This window comes from Musa acuminata, chromosome BXJ2-1, assembly GCF_036884655.1.
Source record: "Musa acuminata AAA Group cultivar baxijiao chromosome BXJ2-1, Cavendish_Baxijiao_AAA, whole genome shotgun sequence".
NCBI classification, from domain to species: domain Eukaryota; kingdom Viridiplantae; phylum Streptophyta; class Magnoliopsida; order Zingiberales; family Musaceae; genus Musa; species Musa acuminata.
The window spans coordinates 4,746,944-4,763,278 of NC_088338.1; the positions used below are offsets into that span (position 1 = coordinate 4,746,944).

At 35.0% G+C, this 16,335-nt stretch overlaps 2 protein-coding genes across 2 annotated transcripts; one reads left to right on the forward strand and one right to left on the reverse strand.

The window, feature by feature from the left end:
- Window positions 1-790: 790 nt before the first annotated feature.
- LOC135597927 (polygalacturonase-like) lies at window positions 791-3,071 on the reverse strand. The gene is made up of 2 exons (XM_065091435.1): window positions 2,574-3,071; window positions 791-988 (listed from the first exon to the last, which is right to left on the reverse strand). Exons 1-2 carry the CDS (start codon window positions 3,069-3,071, stop codon window positions 791-793), a joined length of 696 nt encoding a protein of 231 aa, XP_064947507.1.
- A 1,472-nt stretch (window positions 3,072-4,543) lies between these two features.
- Window positions 4,544-14,890, forward strand: LOC135598543 (glycerophosphodiester phosphodiesterase GDPDL3-like). Its single transcript, XM_065092519.1, has 10 exons — window positions 4,544-4,773; window positions 4,850-5,019; window positions 5,867-6,160; window positions 6,485-6,600; window positions 6,694-7,195; window positions 9,202-9,240; window positions 9,320-9,607; window positions 10,844-10,983; window positions 12,628-13,111; window positions 14,374-14,890. Exons 2-10 carry the CDS (start codon window positions 4,860-4,862, stop codon window positions 14,667-14,669), a joined length of 2,319 nt encoding a protein of 772 aa, XP_064948591.1. The 5' UTR covers window positions 4,544-4,773; window positions 4,850-4,859; the 3' UTR covers window positions 14,670-14,890.
- The last annotated feature ends 1,445 nt before the right edge of the window (window positions 14,891-16,335 follow it).

Sequence of the window (16,335 nt, forward strand, 5' to 3'; positions counted from 1 at the left end):
TTTTTACATTTGAGTTGATTTCTTACATAAAAATGATTCTCTAATAGAATATATCTTCAATACTAAGTATTATTCTAAGTATTATCATATTTGTAAGGTCATCTCTTTTTTAAGGTAATTTTCTTGTTATCATCTCTTCTTATTATTGTATCCTTCTTATTGAAGTATTATTCCAACTACCGTCATGTAGGTAAGTTATATCTATGTCGATATTCATGCTCAATCATTGGAATTTTAAATTTAATTTAAAATATTTTATATATTATCATGTGTTACTAAATGCGCATAAAGGTTTATGTTTATAGTATAAGTTGACAAGATTATTTTTATCAAAATTTATGTGATTGAAGTTTTGTTTCTATTTGTTAAAGTTTTTTTATTTTTTATTAATTGTGATATTTTAGATTTTTTAAATAAATTTTAAATTATTTACATGTTTTAAAGTATTTTCATAATTAAACATGAAGTCTGACTTGTTGACACAACGTTTCAACTAGTGACCTAGGGCTTAATCGAATAACAACTCGGTAATATTAATGACTATACTTTGTAATTACAATGTCACTAAAATTTAATGTATATTTTTCAGAAAAATATGAAACTAACATGAGATATCCATGTTATAAACATGGGATGTCATTTTGCATGTGGACAATTTCTTTATTTCTTTTTTTGTTTCTGATACAAGGCATATACTCAATGTAACAAAGAGAAAGCAGAAAAAAGTAGGGATAGGAACTCTTGTGTGGAACGGTTCATCACTTTTGCCTCACAACCCCATAATGCGAAATCAGATGCACGGGTCAGGTTTCACATTGCCATTGGAGCTACCATAGACATGAACACAAATAGAAGTATTTTTGGGTTGCTTTTCGTTGCCGTTGTACTTCAAGCTGATGTCACTGAGCTCCACGCCCTCACATGGAGCAACCTCGCTGCACACTAGATTATAAGCTACTCTATTTTCATACCTTTTTTCTAGAACTCTCTGATAGCACAAATCCATATGAAAATTTAAAATTCTAGTTATAATTAAATACAAAACCAAATATCCCTCATATATTCTATATTTGTCTCTCTTTTTATTGTTTTCCTTTTCCTATGTCACCTTCAATGTAAGACCATTTTTTTAATCTATAATTAAATTAATTACATAATATCATGTAAGATCAAATTAAATACGGAATGTCAAAATTAATTAACCAAAAATCTTATGTGCTCTATCTAATCTCCTTCTTCAAATAATTCATGTTTACTTTTGTTTTTCTTTAATCCAGTCATTCTCTTTATCAAGACAAGTTTTCTTGTCATATTTCCCATATTTTTATTCCTTTCGTATAATGGTAATTCAACAATTATGTAACTATATCAACATGATAAAATATCAAAATTAATTAATCTTTAGTACAATATAGAATTCTTTTTTTGTGAAAGGACTTAGAATTTTAAAAAAATCCTAAATCAAGAGTTTTTTACATTTGAGTTGATTTCTTACATAAAAATGATTCTCTAATAGAATATATCTTCAATACTAAGTATTATTCTAAGTATTATCATATTTGTAAGGTCATCTCTTTTTTAAGGTAATTTTCTTGTTATCATCTCTTCTTATTATTGTATCCTTCTTATTGAAGTATTATTCCAACTACCGTCATGTAGGTAAGTTATATCTATGTCGATATTCATGCTCAATCATTGGAATTTTAAATTTAATTTAAAATATTTTATATATTATCATGTGTTACTAAATGCGCATAAAGGTTTATGTTTATAGTATAAGTTGACAAGATTATTTTTATTAAAATTTATGTGATTGAAGTTTTGTTTCTATTTGTTAAAGTTTTTTTATTTTTTATTAATTGTGATATTTTAGATTTTTTTAAATAAATTTTAAATTATTTACATGTTTTAAAGTATTTTCATAATTAAATATGAAGTCTGACTTGTTGACACAACGTTTCAACTAGTGACCTAGGGCTTAATCGAATAATAACTCGGTAATATTAATAACTATACTTTGTAATTACAATGTCACTAAAATTTAATGTATATTTTTCAGAAAAATATGAAACGAACATAAGATATCCATGTTATAAACATGGGATGTCATTTTGCATGTGGACAATTTCTTTATTTCTTTTTTTGTTTCTGATACAAGGCATATACTCAATGTAACAATGAGAAAGCAGAAAAAAGTAGGGATAGGAACTCTTGTGTGGAACAGTTCATCACTTTTGCCTCACAACCCCATAATGCGAAATCAGATGCACGGGTCAGGTTTCACATTGCCATTAGAGCTACCATAGATATGAACACAAATAGAAGCATTTTTGGGTTGCTTTTCGTTGTCGTTGCACTTCAAGCTGATGTCACTGGGCTCCGCACCCTCACATGGAGCAACCTTACTACACACTAGATTATAAGCTACTGGCGAGAGAAAGGTCCCCACGATATTTCTGTACTTGATATTCTTGATCTTAACTAGAGAAGGATCCTACATGGAGAGAGGAAGGATGCACAAATTTCAAGATTATGATGATATATTTAGCTGTAGTAGAAGCAATGAGGCATACCTTTTTGGGACAGTTAGCAAATGGGAAATAATTCTGATTTATGATGATGGGATTATAGACATTATTCATTATTATGTGTTCAAAGACGAAATCAGTGGCCTTCAACCTAGATGGAGAAGATTGCAATGTCTTGAATCTTAATCCATTTGCTGTACCGGTAAGATTGCAATTACTCACGTTCAGCCCGATTACATCTTTCTCACCAACATTTTTGCCGAGACTACCGACGCTGATGCCATGGCCTGGGCCGCATAACACATTAAAGATGGTCAAATTGGTGTAGCCCGAGCCGATGGAGATGCAGTCATCACTGGTGCCGATGATTGAATTGGCAACCTGGATATTGGTCGAGTCGGCGATGTGAATGCCATCAATGTTGGGGCTATCTCCAGGAGTATTGATCTTGATAGAATCAAAGGTAATATTTCTTAATTCAAAGATATGAATGTGGAAGAACTTGATGTTGATAGAAGAAATACTTTTGATGGTTGCGTTCATAATGGAACTGAATACTAAGGTCTAAACAATAGTATTGTTGCGATTGTCTGTACAATTCAAAGTAAGAATGAAGTAGTGTTAATTTTTACATTGTTAGAGTAAGGAAGACAATGCTACCATACCATCGGTAGGGGTTTGCAATTGCATATCTTTTTGCATTAGTTATAAGGATGTAAAAGCTCCTTGCCCATTAAGTCTTTCACCTCCCGAGATAACCAATCCATTAATGTATTGAAAATGGAGCTAATATTGTTTGTAAGCTTCGAGATGGGTGGATGCTAATAGTTGCTCTTTCACTTTGGCCCTTTGGAGTTTGTTGGACTGAACAGGTATGCTCCCTTTAAGATCACTATCGTTGCCTTCCCTTCCACCATGCATGCCACACTTTATGCTACTTTGAATGTCTACTATATCCATAATTATTATAACTATAAGTATTGAGTTTCTTATGTTTGTCCTCTATTTCACTCAAACTTTTGTAATTCAATTTCACGAAGATGTTTAAATTCATATGAATGAAAATAAAAACTATTTATTGTAGTAATAACCTACACTAAATACGAAAAACTACTTTTGTATTATCAGTTTGGCCATCTCCGCATTCCTTCGTATTATAAACACTTATAACCATATAAAAAACAACAAGCCAATCATAATAATATTTAATTCTAAACTCATTATCAAAAGTTTTCTCATCTATCCATGCATTCTCTAAATCAGCACTTGTGTGTGTATGTCAATAGCTTAAATTAAACAATTGTTGACCACCAAGGTAACAATCACTTGTTTATATATGCTTGTAGTTGAGAAAGATATGTATGGTTACTTATCGGCTATTTTACTGTTTTATTTTTTTGCCTATTTTCAATTGAAAATAATCTTTTCTTTCATAAGATGTTATCTTCGTAATTTGTAAACTTTATGAGTAATGTTGATGAATTGAAGTCTTTAACTTTTATGCTATATACAAAGAAAAAATAAATCATGTATAATGTCATTGCATTCAAATTATTTATGTATGTGAGACGTGAATTAAGAGAAAATTACCACAATCAACTGATTATAAATTAAATTAAATAATTTAATTTTTATTGAATGTTCAAGTCAAATAAATCTGTTTGACTAAAAAACCCCAAAGTCAAATATATTCGTTACATTTATTTTATTTTATAAAAATAAAAATTAAATATGAGGATATCATTACTAGGTTTTTTTTTATAAATTATCTATAATATTTTTTAATAAAGTTTTTTTTTTATAAGTACTGATGAGGAAAATTGATAAGATTATATATCCACAAGCAAAACCAAGACACATAGAGCCACATGCCAGGAGACCTTCACATGCGTGCAGTGGCTGTGGCAGTGATACGAAACTTCGCCATTTGTTCGTGTCTCAAGTCAATCTCACTCTTTATAGGCCCTTTTGTCGGATTCCGTCCTCCGCGGTAATCATCAATACCGCGCTCCCCTCTGTTCCCCTCGCCAGTGGAGACCAGCCAAGCCTGCACCTTAAAGTGGTACTACCTACTGTGGAAGTCGGGGCGAATTCCCGGCCAGCTAGAAACCAAGGCCTCCACCCCCTCCCGCTTCGTCACTTTCTCCCTGTTCCTCTTCTTCCCCCTGTCCCTCCATTCTCTTGAATCCGAGCTCGCAGTCACTGGGAACGGCACAGAGATCTCTGATTTCTTGCTCTACTTGTGGTAAGCTGCTCAATACCCCAAATTTTGCCCAAGGTATTGGGTTTCGACAGTGAAGGCCGGATCTTGGTGCTTGCAGTAGTGACGCTATGCTGACGAGGAGAGGTGGGTGGGAGCTCTCCTCCTCCGCCTCCTTTTGTGCTGCATTGCTTCTCTTGCACGTTGCGGTGGTTCTTCCGGGTGTCGTTTCCTCACAAAGCCTCAAGAACTCCAACCTCACCGCCACCTCCCCGTGGCTAACCTTGAGTGGTGCTTCTCTTCCTCTTCTTCTTTTTGAGCTTTCTTCAAAATTAGATCCTCTTTTGGTTTGTGCTTTCTTTTAGTAGATCTTTTAGTGTTTGCCTAGGCATGATGAACGGAAGAAGAAAGGGTTTTTAAACGTTTGCTATTCTTGGGTTGGGTTTCTTAACATAGGGATGAACGTGTCCAGTGGGTATGTACAAAATCGTAGGCTTTCAGAGTGTCTTGGGTTGAGCAACCACGGACTCAGAGGGTTATTTGCCTGATTCTGGAATCATTAGTTATTTTGACATCCACAAATTATTGTGTTTGATTGACATGCTCATGTCTTATTGGAGATGCCAATCTCCCTGACCTTAAAATTGGTTGATTAGTGGGACATCTGAAAGCTTCGTACATATGACAACTCCAAATGACAGAGGTATTTGTTGGTCACATGTCTTAAGCTTTAGTTCGTATGTCATAACTTTGATAAAAAACAATGCAGTACAAATTTTGGAAGTATGTTAATTTATTTGTTAGAATGCAAAAACACACCCAAGAAAAAATTCACTTGAGATAATGGATAAATATTTGGCCATGTATGATTATAGATTAAAGGATGTTGCTATTAGTAACTGGATATTAACATATCATATGCAAGATGGAGGCTAGCTATATATCTTCATGCAACCATGCTCCAGTATGTTGGTCACATCAACAAGTTCTAGTGTCCAGATTCCTGAATGTAATCAATGTTGACAGTCCCTAATGCATTGCAGAAGGCTTAAACAAATTTTTGTAGTTTCACTTTTTTGAGTACTTGCACCATATAATTTTTTATCAGTGTCCATCTGACTATCTTTTTTCTACTCAGGTGGCACCCCTTTGGTTATAGCCAAGGGTGGGTTTTCAGGGTTATTTCCTGATTCCAGTTCATTTTCTTACAAATTTTCATATGTGGCTGGTTCACCTGATACCATTTCATGGTGTGATGTGCGGTTGACAAAAGATGGCAATGGCGTCTGTCTGCCTGATATTGTGTTAGATAATTGCACAAACATTAAATTGGTATATCCTGAAGGAAAGATGAATTATATTGTGAATGGGGTGCCTACATCAGGGTGGTTTTCTGTTGACTATGATATCCAAAATTTGTCACAGGTCTCACGTAAGTTGAAATTGCTGATGAGATATTTCCTCTTTTTAACTTATCTGACATGCCAGTACAGTAGACATTTATTATGTTGTTAATATACTGTAGTCATTTTTTGGACGCATGCTGGAAGAAGCAGATTAAAATTTTTTAAAAAATTTGCTAAAGCTTTTATAAGTTTTCCTTCTGTCTAGCAATTCAGCTGCCATTTTTAATATTAGAATATTGCTGCCTGTCAAATTGTTTCCATTACATGTAAGCTTTTCAGATCTCTTTGTTGGTAACTAGGTGATGTTTATACGCTATAACCTTCTAACAAATTCTTAAAAATCTGAGCAGTGGCACAAGCAATTCTTTCTCGAAGTAATAAATTCGATGCAAGCTTGTTTCCTATCCTTACTGTTGAAGATTTGGTGGCACAAGTTAAGCCAGCAAAACTTTGGTTGAATATACAGGTATTGAAATGGGTATTTTTGTAGTGGACATGCATTGACACTCTTTCTTTTGTTTCTTCTGATTTTGCTGTTCAATTGCTTTCTGTGATGCAGCATGATATATTCTACAGGCAGCTCAATTTGGATATGAGGAGATATTTGCTTTATTTATCGAAACATGATATTCCAAGTTATGTTTCATCTCCGGAAGTAGGTTTCCTCAGCAGTATAGTGGGAAGATTTAGAACGAGCAAGACCAAGCTGATTTTCCGTTTTCTTGGAGAAGATACTATCGAACCTTCTACAAATGTGACATATGGCTCATTGTTAAAAAATCTCACTTTTGTCAAGACATTTGCATCTGGAATTCTCATTCCGAAATATTACATTTGGCCAGTAACATCCAGTGGCTATCTAGAATCTTACACCTCTGTTGTCATGGATGCTCATAGGGAAGGACTGGAAGTTTTTGCATCAGAATTTGCTAATGATGCATTGTTTAGCTACAATTATAGTTATGACCCATTAGCTGAAGTTCTTTCTTTCATAGACAATGGAATCTTCTCTGTTGATGGTGTTGTGACGGACTTCCCCATAACCGCATCAGAGGCCATAGGTGATGTTAAAAAATGGACACTTGATATGCATTATCTTATTTAGTTCAATGTCTCTTCATTGTGTTTATTGGGCTAGTTTACTTTGTATGGGCTTTATTGACCTTCTGGATGGCTGCTACTACGCAGCAAGAGGGTTGGTACAAGGGCATATGCTTTCATCATTTTCTAGTGGCTCTCACTATAAATTTGCACTTTGTCAGATCTCTTCTAGTTTTAGTATGCTACTTCATGTGTTTTAACTTGAGCTGCTCAAATGCCATAAATAACTACAAAATAGTATGTGCTATGTATTCTTTGGTTCTTAATTCGTAGACAGTTATATGAAATCCACACTTTGTCTCTGTTCAACTAGTTGTGCATGTTGCTACTTAATTAATGGTGCATTAAGTGTATTGACATGGTGGAGATATATTAAAATTATCAAACAAATGTGTATGAGAAAATAATATAAGATCATAGTGTTGCAATGTGCTGTAAGTTCAAATGCAAATCATTAGTTACTAAGATATTTAGCAATTTCTTCCCAACAGAACATTTAAAAAATAAGGTCGAGTTTTGTTATGTCCTATTTTGGTCTGGTTAATTCAGGGCCCATTTGAAATAGTTAAGCTAATAAAAGAGATGTTGTCTTAAAAACAGAAAAGAAAAGAATAAGGGCTGATGAAGCCTCTTTTCTAAATTAGCATTCCATTTCCGTTCGTTTTTTTTTAATTGAGTGAGATAATTATTTCCCATATATATCTTCACTTTTTTATTTAGTATCACACTCCATTCTGGTAAGGTTTCTCTTGTTATGAACATAATGATTGTACTAGTAAAGATTGGTCCTTCTATGGGTAATTAGTGAAAGCTATTGTTTATGTATATGCATATAGAAGTGTCGTGAACATAAGATCCAAATACATGTTGATGGACATTTTTATCTCTAAAAGGAAGTACAATGAGAAACATTGTTAATTGATTAAAGGAAAAAAAATGCTGTGAAGTTATGTTGAAGGAAACCTACCATATATCCAATTCTATGGTTTCACGTTATGACAAACTGTATGTTATAGGTGGTGCTAGGCAAGGTCTTCAATTTCGAATAATACCGCTCGGTACGGGCGGTACGTATCGGTCCGCCAGTAGATCGGTACACGGACCGCTCGCTACCGGGCGGTATATATATATATATATACCGAGCGGTATACCAAAATATACTGCTCGGTATACAATATTGTATCATATCGAGCGTATCTCGAAACTCTGATATGGTACGATATTTCAATCCTTGGTGCTAGGTGTCAGGAATTTCAAAGCCAACCTTGGTTTTTGTCAGAGCCTATCATTAGCTTGATTTCTTGATTTTGAATTTAGCAATTGAGTCGATTCAGCGGAGCACCTGCAAAAAAAAACTGCATCATGGCATTGGTCGACAGGAGTCCCTCCCATGCCTAAGTCATTTGGAAGAAAGACGATGTAGAATTCACATAAATCTGAGCAATCTGGGTGGGTTTAGCATACCTGAGACCTTTTGTAGATGGCCTTGGTAACCATTGGGATTAAGTGAGAATTAATCCACAAGAATGATTTCATGGGATTATTAAGTTGGGATTATCAGGCTTGACTTAGACATAAAGAGTCAGTTGACCCATTAGGTATTGCGGATGGCATCATCTTGTTGACCACATGGGCCACTCATCCTATGTGCCAGCCTAAGAGGTGTTTGAATAGGTGCCGAGTTGGAGGTGACATGGCATTCAGATGTCAACGTGTCAAATCCTGTTAAAATAGAAGTTGGTAAAGAAGGTTGTAACACTCGTATGTTCTTTCATCATCCATTTCTTGTATGCTACTTTTCTTTTTCTTAACGATCTTACATGTCTCAGGTTACACCCTCAGTTGTTCCAGAATAATTCTTTTCTTGGAAATTTAGCAAAGCGTGGTTGATGATGATTAATGAGATCTTAAATGCCTTTTCGGAATCACCTGGAGTGTTTTACTGAATTCTTAATTGTTCTTGCAGGTTGCTATTCTCATATAAACATGAGCAACTCTGACCATGGTGGGTAATTATTGCTTTTCTTCCTTGTCTGTTTCCTATTTTTCAAAGTGCATATTATCATTGGATGCTTTTGCTGCAGGAAAACCTTTAATAATCTCACACAATGGAGCTAGTGGAGTCTATCCTGACTGTACTGATCTTTCTTATCAGCAAGCTATTACAGATGGTGCTGATTATATTGACTGTCCTGTTCAAGTAACAAAAGATGGCATTCTCATATGCATGAGTTCCATCAACCTCATGGAAGTTACTACAGTCACAACCTCGCCCTTCAGCTCCCTTTTGTCTGTTATACCTGAAATTCATGATGGTCCTGGAATTTTTACTTTTAACTTAACCTGGGAAGAAATTCAGAAGAATTTAAAGCGTATGTTGACACAGCCATATGCATACTGCCATTTTTGTGAAAACATGAAGTATATAAAAAATTCTAAATCACAATATCTCCAAGATTTTAATTTCTTTGCTAGTATACGATGCTGCACTGTTATTTTCTCCATGTATCTATTGTGTTTACTGTGTTGTTTTTTCTTTTAACAAGTTCAAGACATAATAATTCATGAGAATGTGCCTCATAAACATATTGAAGTTCAGGCATATCAAATTATGTCTTCCTTCTGTGAAATGGTTCTCTTGCAAATGCAAGTTTAGAAAGATGGAAGTATCTGAACTCACAATTGTTATTTTATGCTATATAGTATATATGAATTATTTCCATACTTAGTGATTAGAAAAATGGATAATACATTTTGACATTTCTTAACATGCCCATAGGCCATGGCGAGATCAGGCAGCTTGTTATTTATGGTGTGCTGTACTTCTGGCCTGTGACAGGAACTCGAAAAAGAAAATTTCCAAAGGAAATCCAAACTAACATGAAACTATTCTCCCTTTGGAGGGATCTCTGCCAAAAGTCACGTAGGCAGCAAAGAGCAAACCAGAAAACTAAAACTTGAGCTGGAGTTCTTTTAATGTTTGAACTGGACCAATTCAGTGATTTTTATGACCAGTCCAGCTTACAAATGTGCCTGCAGAAAAATAGTCCAAAGGGATCACTCAGTGAAACATTTTCTCACTGAAGCAATATGTTTCACTTGAAACAGACATGTCATATATGAAAATTAAGTTGTTGGGCCACAGTCTTCTGTTCACCAGGAGTGCTACATGTGTCTCGGAAACTTCAGCTATAAGTATTGTAATATTTTAAACTTTCAAGCTAATCATGTGTTTGTGCATCAGAAAAGGAAAAATAAAAAATCTCATATTAGAAACTTAAAATTGTTGGCCTGTTTCACTTCTCTATTATAAATCTAAATTATAATCATGTTCCTTCTTTTAATCTGGAAGTTACCACTACTCGACAAACATTGTCATCACTTTGGAGCCTTTTTCTTTCAATGTATCACCTACTAGTATGTAACTTCTTTTGTTTATGTTAATTAATATTTTCTGATTGTAAAACTCTTCATTGTGTAAGTTTTTTATTTGTACTTGACTATTATAATGATAATTTGTTTTAGAGATTGATTTTAACATGCAGAGCAACTATTAATTCTGTTTGATAAGAATCTTTTATGGTGACATTTCTCTCATTCTATTGCAGCGGCAATATCAAATCCTGAGATACAATACAATATATACCGAAATCCTCTATACAAAAATGATGGAAATTTCATGAGTTTAGGTGATTTTTTGGCTTTTGGAAGGGACAAGGACTTATCTGGCATACTGATCAGCATTGAGGTATGTATGATTGAGTGACATTTTACATAAAGAGATGATGAATGGTGGTTCACTATGCCTGGTGGTGCCCAGTAATGATGTCACTGCTTATGCTTGTATTTCATATGATAAAACCAAAGAAAATGCTGATCTTGTATGTGTAAGTTAGCTTTATGTCCTCCTTTTGTTGTACATCTATGAACATGGAAGTCATAATTCAATGTCCTCCTTACCTCCAGTCCAGAGCCTGGAGAAAGGAGAACAATTCTTTAAATAAATGTACTAAATCATAATTTTGTTTGAATGATTATGAATATAGGTCTTTATCAAATACATGTTTAGGAAATCCTCTCCTTGTGGCAACATGTGACACTGCAAAGGGAACCTCATGCAGTTGATGCATTGGCATACATGTGATAGTTACATTTCACTGGAGGCACCAACAACACTGTATTCATATGCAAGGTATACATATGTTTATTAAAATCACAGGTAAAATATACATAAATATGTACATGTAAGATATAAGCGGTCATTGTTGTATAAGTTCATGATAAAACTGAGGAACTTATGAAGCGAAGCTTGCTCTAGTTTCTCATCCAGACAAAAAAAAAGTTATATCAGGTGCACCGGATCATCTGGTGGCAGGCAGCTTTTTTGTACTGGATGTAAGTTTCTGCATCCTACAGGATTGCCCACACCTTTGGATAAGGATGTATTTGTATTGAGGGATATAAAAAGCATCTTTGTTTTATTGAATCTCACAGAAAAAGTGTCTCCTTTGTGTAAACAATCATGATTTATCTTACTTGAGGTTCTCTAGAAGCATGTGTGTCCTGAATGAGATGCAAATCAGGTACTTGACTGGATGTCTGAGTACTAACCATTGAAGTTCATGCTCTGTCTGTGAAGTAACATTATACCTTTTGACCCAGAAATAAGATTGCTTAGTGCATACTGCTGCCTGTCCATGTGCAAAAAAAATGCTTTTATTTTGGCAAATATGTCATGCACAAAGGAAGCATCCTAGGTTCTAGACCTAATACAGATGGAAGAAGTAGCTAGCTATCGGTTATGGAAGAAATAGTACGAGGCCTTTTCCTATACAGTTATGTAGTTAACACGTTATAGCTCTGAAATTTGTAGTCTTGGTGTGAAAATGATCTGACTTTCTTTGAAAAGTTAAAATTTCACATGTTGAAGTTGATACTAGGTCAGGCATAATAAACGTAGAGAACATAAGATGTCCAGGAGGCTGTCTGACATGTTTCATGTACTAAGACATAATGTGCTATGAACTTATCATCAAAAGAATATTCTGTGACAAAATTAATTAATTCTTTCCCAAAAATTGTGTGACAGACTTCATTTATTCTCAAAGTTTGCCTAGTTATGAAAACTTCAACAGGTAGTACCAGTCACTAGATCAGTTTTTTTTTTAACCTGATTTTCATCTGGTGTTTCATGGACTGAAATAATAATTGCATGCATGGATTATTCACATTCATTCTATCCGAAGCAATTTTTGTCACACATCTCCAGCTCCAGCTGATGTGTTGAACCAAGCATAGTTATCTACATGAAAAATCTTGAAATTACCAAGTGTTTTCATTCATGAACTCCACATGCAGCAACATCTGCATTAATTTCTTTTCATTGTCACAGAATGCTGCATTTCTGGCAGAAAAATTGGGATATAGTGTGACTGATGGTGTGATGAGAGCACTACAAGACTCAGGTTACAGCAACCAGACTGGTCAGGAAGTCATGATACTGTCAAAGAATAGCTCTGTTTTGATTAAATTTAGGCAACAAACTAAGTATGAGCTGGTTTACATGGTTGATGAATCCATAAGTGACATGGTCAATTCCTCAATTATGGATATCAAACAGTTTGCTCATATGATTGCTATTAGCAAACAATCTGTATATCCCGTAAGCCAGCAGTTCATTACTGGTCAAACCAAACTTGTCCAGAAGTTGCAGTCTGCTGGTTTTGCTGTATATGTATATTTGTTTAGGAATGAGTTTGTTTCTCAACCATGGGATTTCTTGTCAGATCCAACAGTGGAGATAAATATGTATGTCCAAGGAGCTGCTGTGGATGGCATCATCACTGAGTACCCTGGGACAGCTGCAGCATATAGAAGTAAGTACTGTCCATTCTTCCCTTGGAACGTTTACGGTTGTGCATGGTTAATGTAGCTTATGAAAATAATAGTATAGTTGTGAATTCATGCAGAATCTGCTCAATTTTCATTTATATAGTTTATTAGTAATATTTTGATATAAGAATACTTGGATTAAATGCTTCGATTTTGCTCTTTAATTGTAATGGTCACAAGTCTTCTGAATGTCAAGACCAGTCCTCATTTTACAGTCAAATCCGGTGACATGGATACGAGTACTTGTATCCTTTCAGAAACTAATGCGGTAAGACATAAGACCCTACTTGTACCTGCGTGGTCGAACACATACCACACAATTTTAACTAGAGTGCCTTGATCTCTTTTTTTTTTTTTAAGTGAAGATAGGTGATGTAAAGATTCTAATAGATCAAAATATGTCGAAACAAGAAGAAAAAAAAATTGCAGACCTGCAAGATATTACTAATATGAATATCAGCTGGTAATGTTAATTTTTGGCAGCCTCATTGTTTCTCACACCCGATCATTCATGTGGCCAAGAACCTGCTGAATTACAGGCTTACTTTTGCCAGGGCATTTCATAGGTTTTAGCCGCAAAGCATAGCAATATGCTAGTTAATGTACTATATTATATGAGGGGTTCTTCCTAAGCCCTTCTTTAGAGTTGAGTTTGTAGCTAATGACTCCCAGAGGCAATTTGTTCACTTGAAACAGGTGTAGCTGCCAAAGAAACTACTTTCTGTGCTTGCATAAGCTAAACGTAAGGGTCCTAACAGTTAGCAAGCGTAAGTAATTTGCATGCATTGATTTGCTATTATATATGCATTATTACAGTAAATAGATGCCTCCATCGTGCAAAGTGAGTGTGTTGGAGTTACCTCATAGGGATAAAAAATGCATTGCCTTTTGAATGTCGCTCTTAAAGTTATATTCTCATTACAAATGCAACCTTACACTAAATAGATGGCTCCATTCCGCAAAGTGCGTTGGAGTTATGTCATAGGGATAAAAAGTTCACTGTCTTTTGGGTGTCACGCTTCAAGTTTATTCTTGTCGCAGATGCAACCTTGCCGCTGTATCATAATACAAATTATGCTGTTGTCTTTTATTTATGATCTTAATGTACCTCTTTTCTTAACCAGCACAAGTAGAAGTTCATGGTCATTATGCCATTTAAAAGAAATGCCACTTAACATTGAACCAACATCTCAATCTAATATTCACCATATGTTGCTACAATCTTAGTGTTCTTCACATTATGCAGGAAATACTTGTTCAAAGTTGGGTGATCAAGCTCCTAGCTACATGAGTCCTGTCCCAATTGGTGGCTTATTGCAGATCATGGATCCTCAGGCTCTGCCCCCTACCTTAGCTCCAATGCCCTCCCTGCACGCTGCGGATGTGGTGGAGCCACCACTCCCTGCTGTTTCACCCAAACCATCATCCTTTGGCGCTGGAGAAGAATCTGGGCTACCACCCTCACAGCCTTCATACGGGCGACACCTTGTTGCCTCGATCTTTCTATCGTTGGTGATGCTCTGTGGATCACTACTGGTATGATATGTCACCATATTTTTGTTGGGCACACAATTTTAGCTGCTGAGACTCGGTGTTTCTCTTGAAAATCGATGCGTGTATATATTTCCCCCAAACACATGGAAGTCATTTGGATTTTGCAACCATTAGGTAGGAGAGTTTGAGTTGATGCAGTCAATGTGTTCTTTAATCCAATTCTGATATCATGTTGGATTTTTTTTCTAAAGTATCTGTGTTTGAGTTAATCAGTCAATATTTTTTTTAATGAATGCTGGTTCATATAATTCAAAATTTACATGAAATTAAACAAGTGCACAGTGCATATCAATTAAAGAAAAAAGTATGGATAAATTAGATTGAGGGATATATCTCAACACAAAAATTTTAATTAGAGGTTGTTTTCATGTTGAATGTAGCTAAGAATAATGACATCCCAACAATTGTAAGTCTCTCTTAACCGCAAGCACACATAGCAAGTGAATGTTAACTTGGTAACTAAAATTTGCGTAAAACATGTTTAGAAGTTAACCTTTTGCATGCCCTCACTATAAATAACTACTTAATTCAGAAGATTGATTGACATGCACAGGCACAAGCTATGGATTCAAAGAAGACATTGATCATAAATTTAGAATCAAGCATATGCTTGATTGGTTTTTTGTTTTTCATCTAAGTCATGCAAGTGCAAACATGGCTGCAGGTGTTTATAATGTGGAGGATTAGTAATGTAATATCAAATAGTTTTCTCGTCTTCCTTATTTTCTGTCAATGTAAACATCTTCATGAACTTGGGAAAAAATTGTCAAAAGTTTGACATGATCAGTTATTATATTTTATGATTGTAATCATGATTGCTCCATACTTATGGTTGTAACTAATATAGACATGATAAGCTTTTGAAACGACAAAGAATGCATGCACAATGAAAGGAAAGACGATGATAGTGATCCCAAAGGGAGCGTACCTCCTTGGTCTAGTAACCTTCACAATCATCTCGAAGCTTACACAAAATTGGATTGATTTCTAATACATTGATGAACTGATTGGTAATCTCAAGTGGTGGAAGATTCAATGGACAAGGAGCTTTTGTGTGGCCTTGCAACTAATGCCCCAAGAAAAGCAACTACAAAGTCCTCCCTTGTCTTCCTTCCTTGCTCTACCACGCACAAATTAACATTGATTCTTTCTCAATTTGCTTTGCACTCACAATTGCTGAAATACTATTGTACAACCATTGGTTGTTCAATTTTGTGATGAATGCAACTATTTTTCCATGTATAGCAAGTTCTTCCACTTGCATGTCTGTAATCAAAGAACAACATTACCTTTGATTCGCAACCCCAATACTAATGGCATCCACATCATCGATTCGACTAATATCTATATTACCAACTTGGTTATTAGCATCGACAATGATAGTGCCTCCATCATTCTAGATTGTACTAATATGACCATCTTCAATATGTTATACAATCCCACCCATGACATTAGCATCAATAACCTCTACAAAAACATGGAGAGAAAGATGTCCTCAAGCTGACAATGAGAAGCTTCATTTTTATCGGCACAATAAATGTAATAAGGATCAAGACATGAAAATCTTTTTCGTCTTCCTCGAAGGAAGACCATCAGTTTCATCTTCGAGAGTATCATCATGAACAATATCTACTACCCATCATCATAGACCAGA

Excerpts from the sequence above, each read along its gene's own strand:
- LOC135597927 (XM_065091435.1), bottom strand. The coding sequence starts at position 3,071 with ATGAACGCAACCATCAAAAGTATTTCTTCTATCAACATCAAGTTCTTC. Across the intron at positions 989-2,573 it reads TTGCTAACTGTCCCAAAAAG|AGAGTTCTAGAAAAAAGGTA; the intron begins GTATGCCTCATT and ends TTGTGCTATCAG.
- LOC135598543 (XM_065092519.1), top strand. The coding sequence starts at position 4,860 with ATGCTGACGAGGAGAGGTGGGTGGGAGCTCTCCTCCTCCGCCTCCTTT. Across the intron at positions 9,241-9,319 it reads CATGAGCAACTCTGACCATG|GAAAACCTTTAATAATCTCA; the intron begins GTGGGTAATTAT and ends CTTTTGCTGCAG. Across the intron at positions 10,984-12,627 it reads GCATACTGATCAGCATTGAG|AATGCTGCATTTCTGGCAGA; the intron begins GTATGTATGATT and ends TCATTGTCACAG.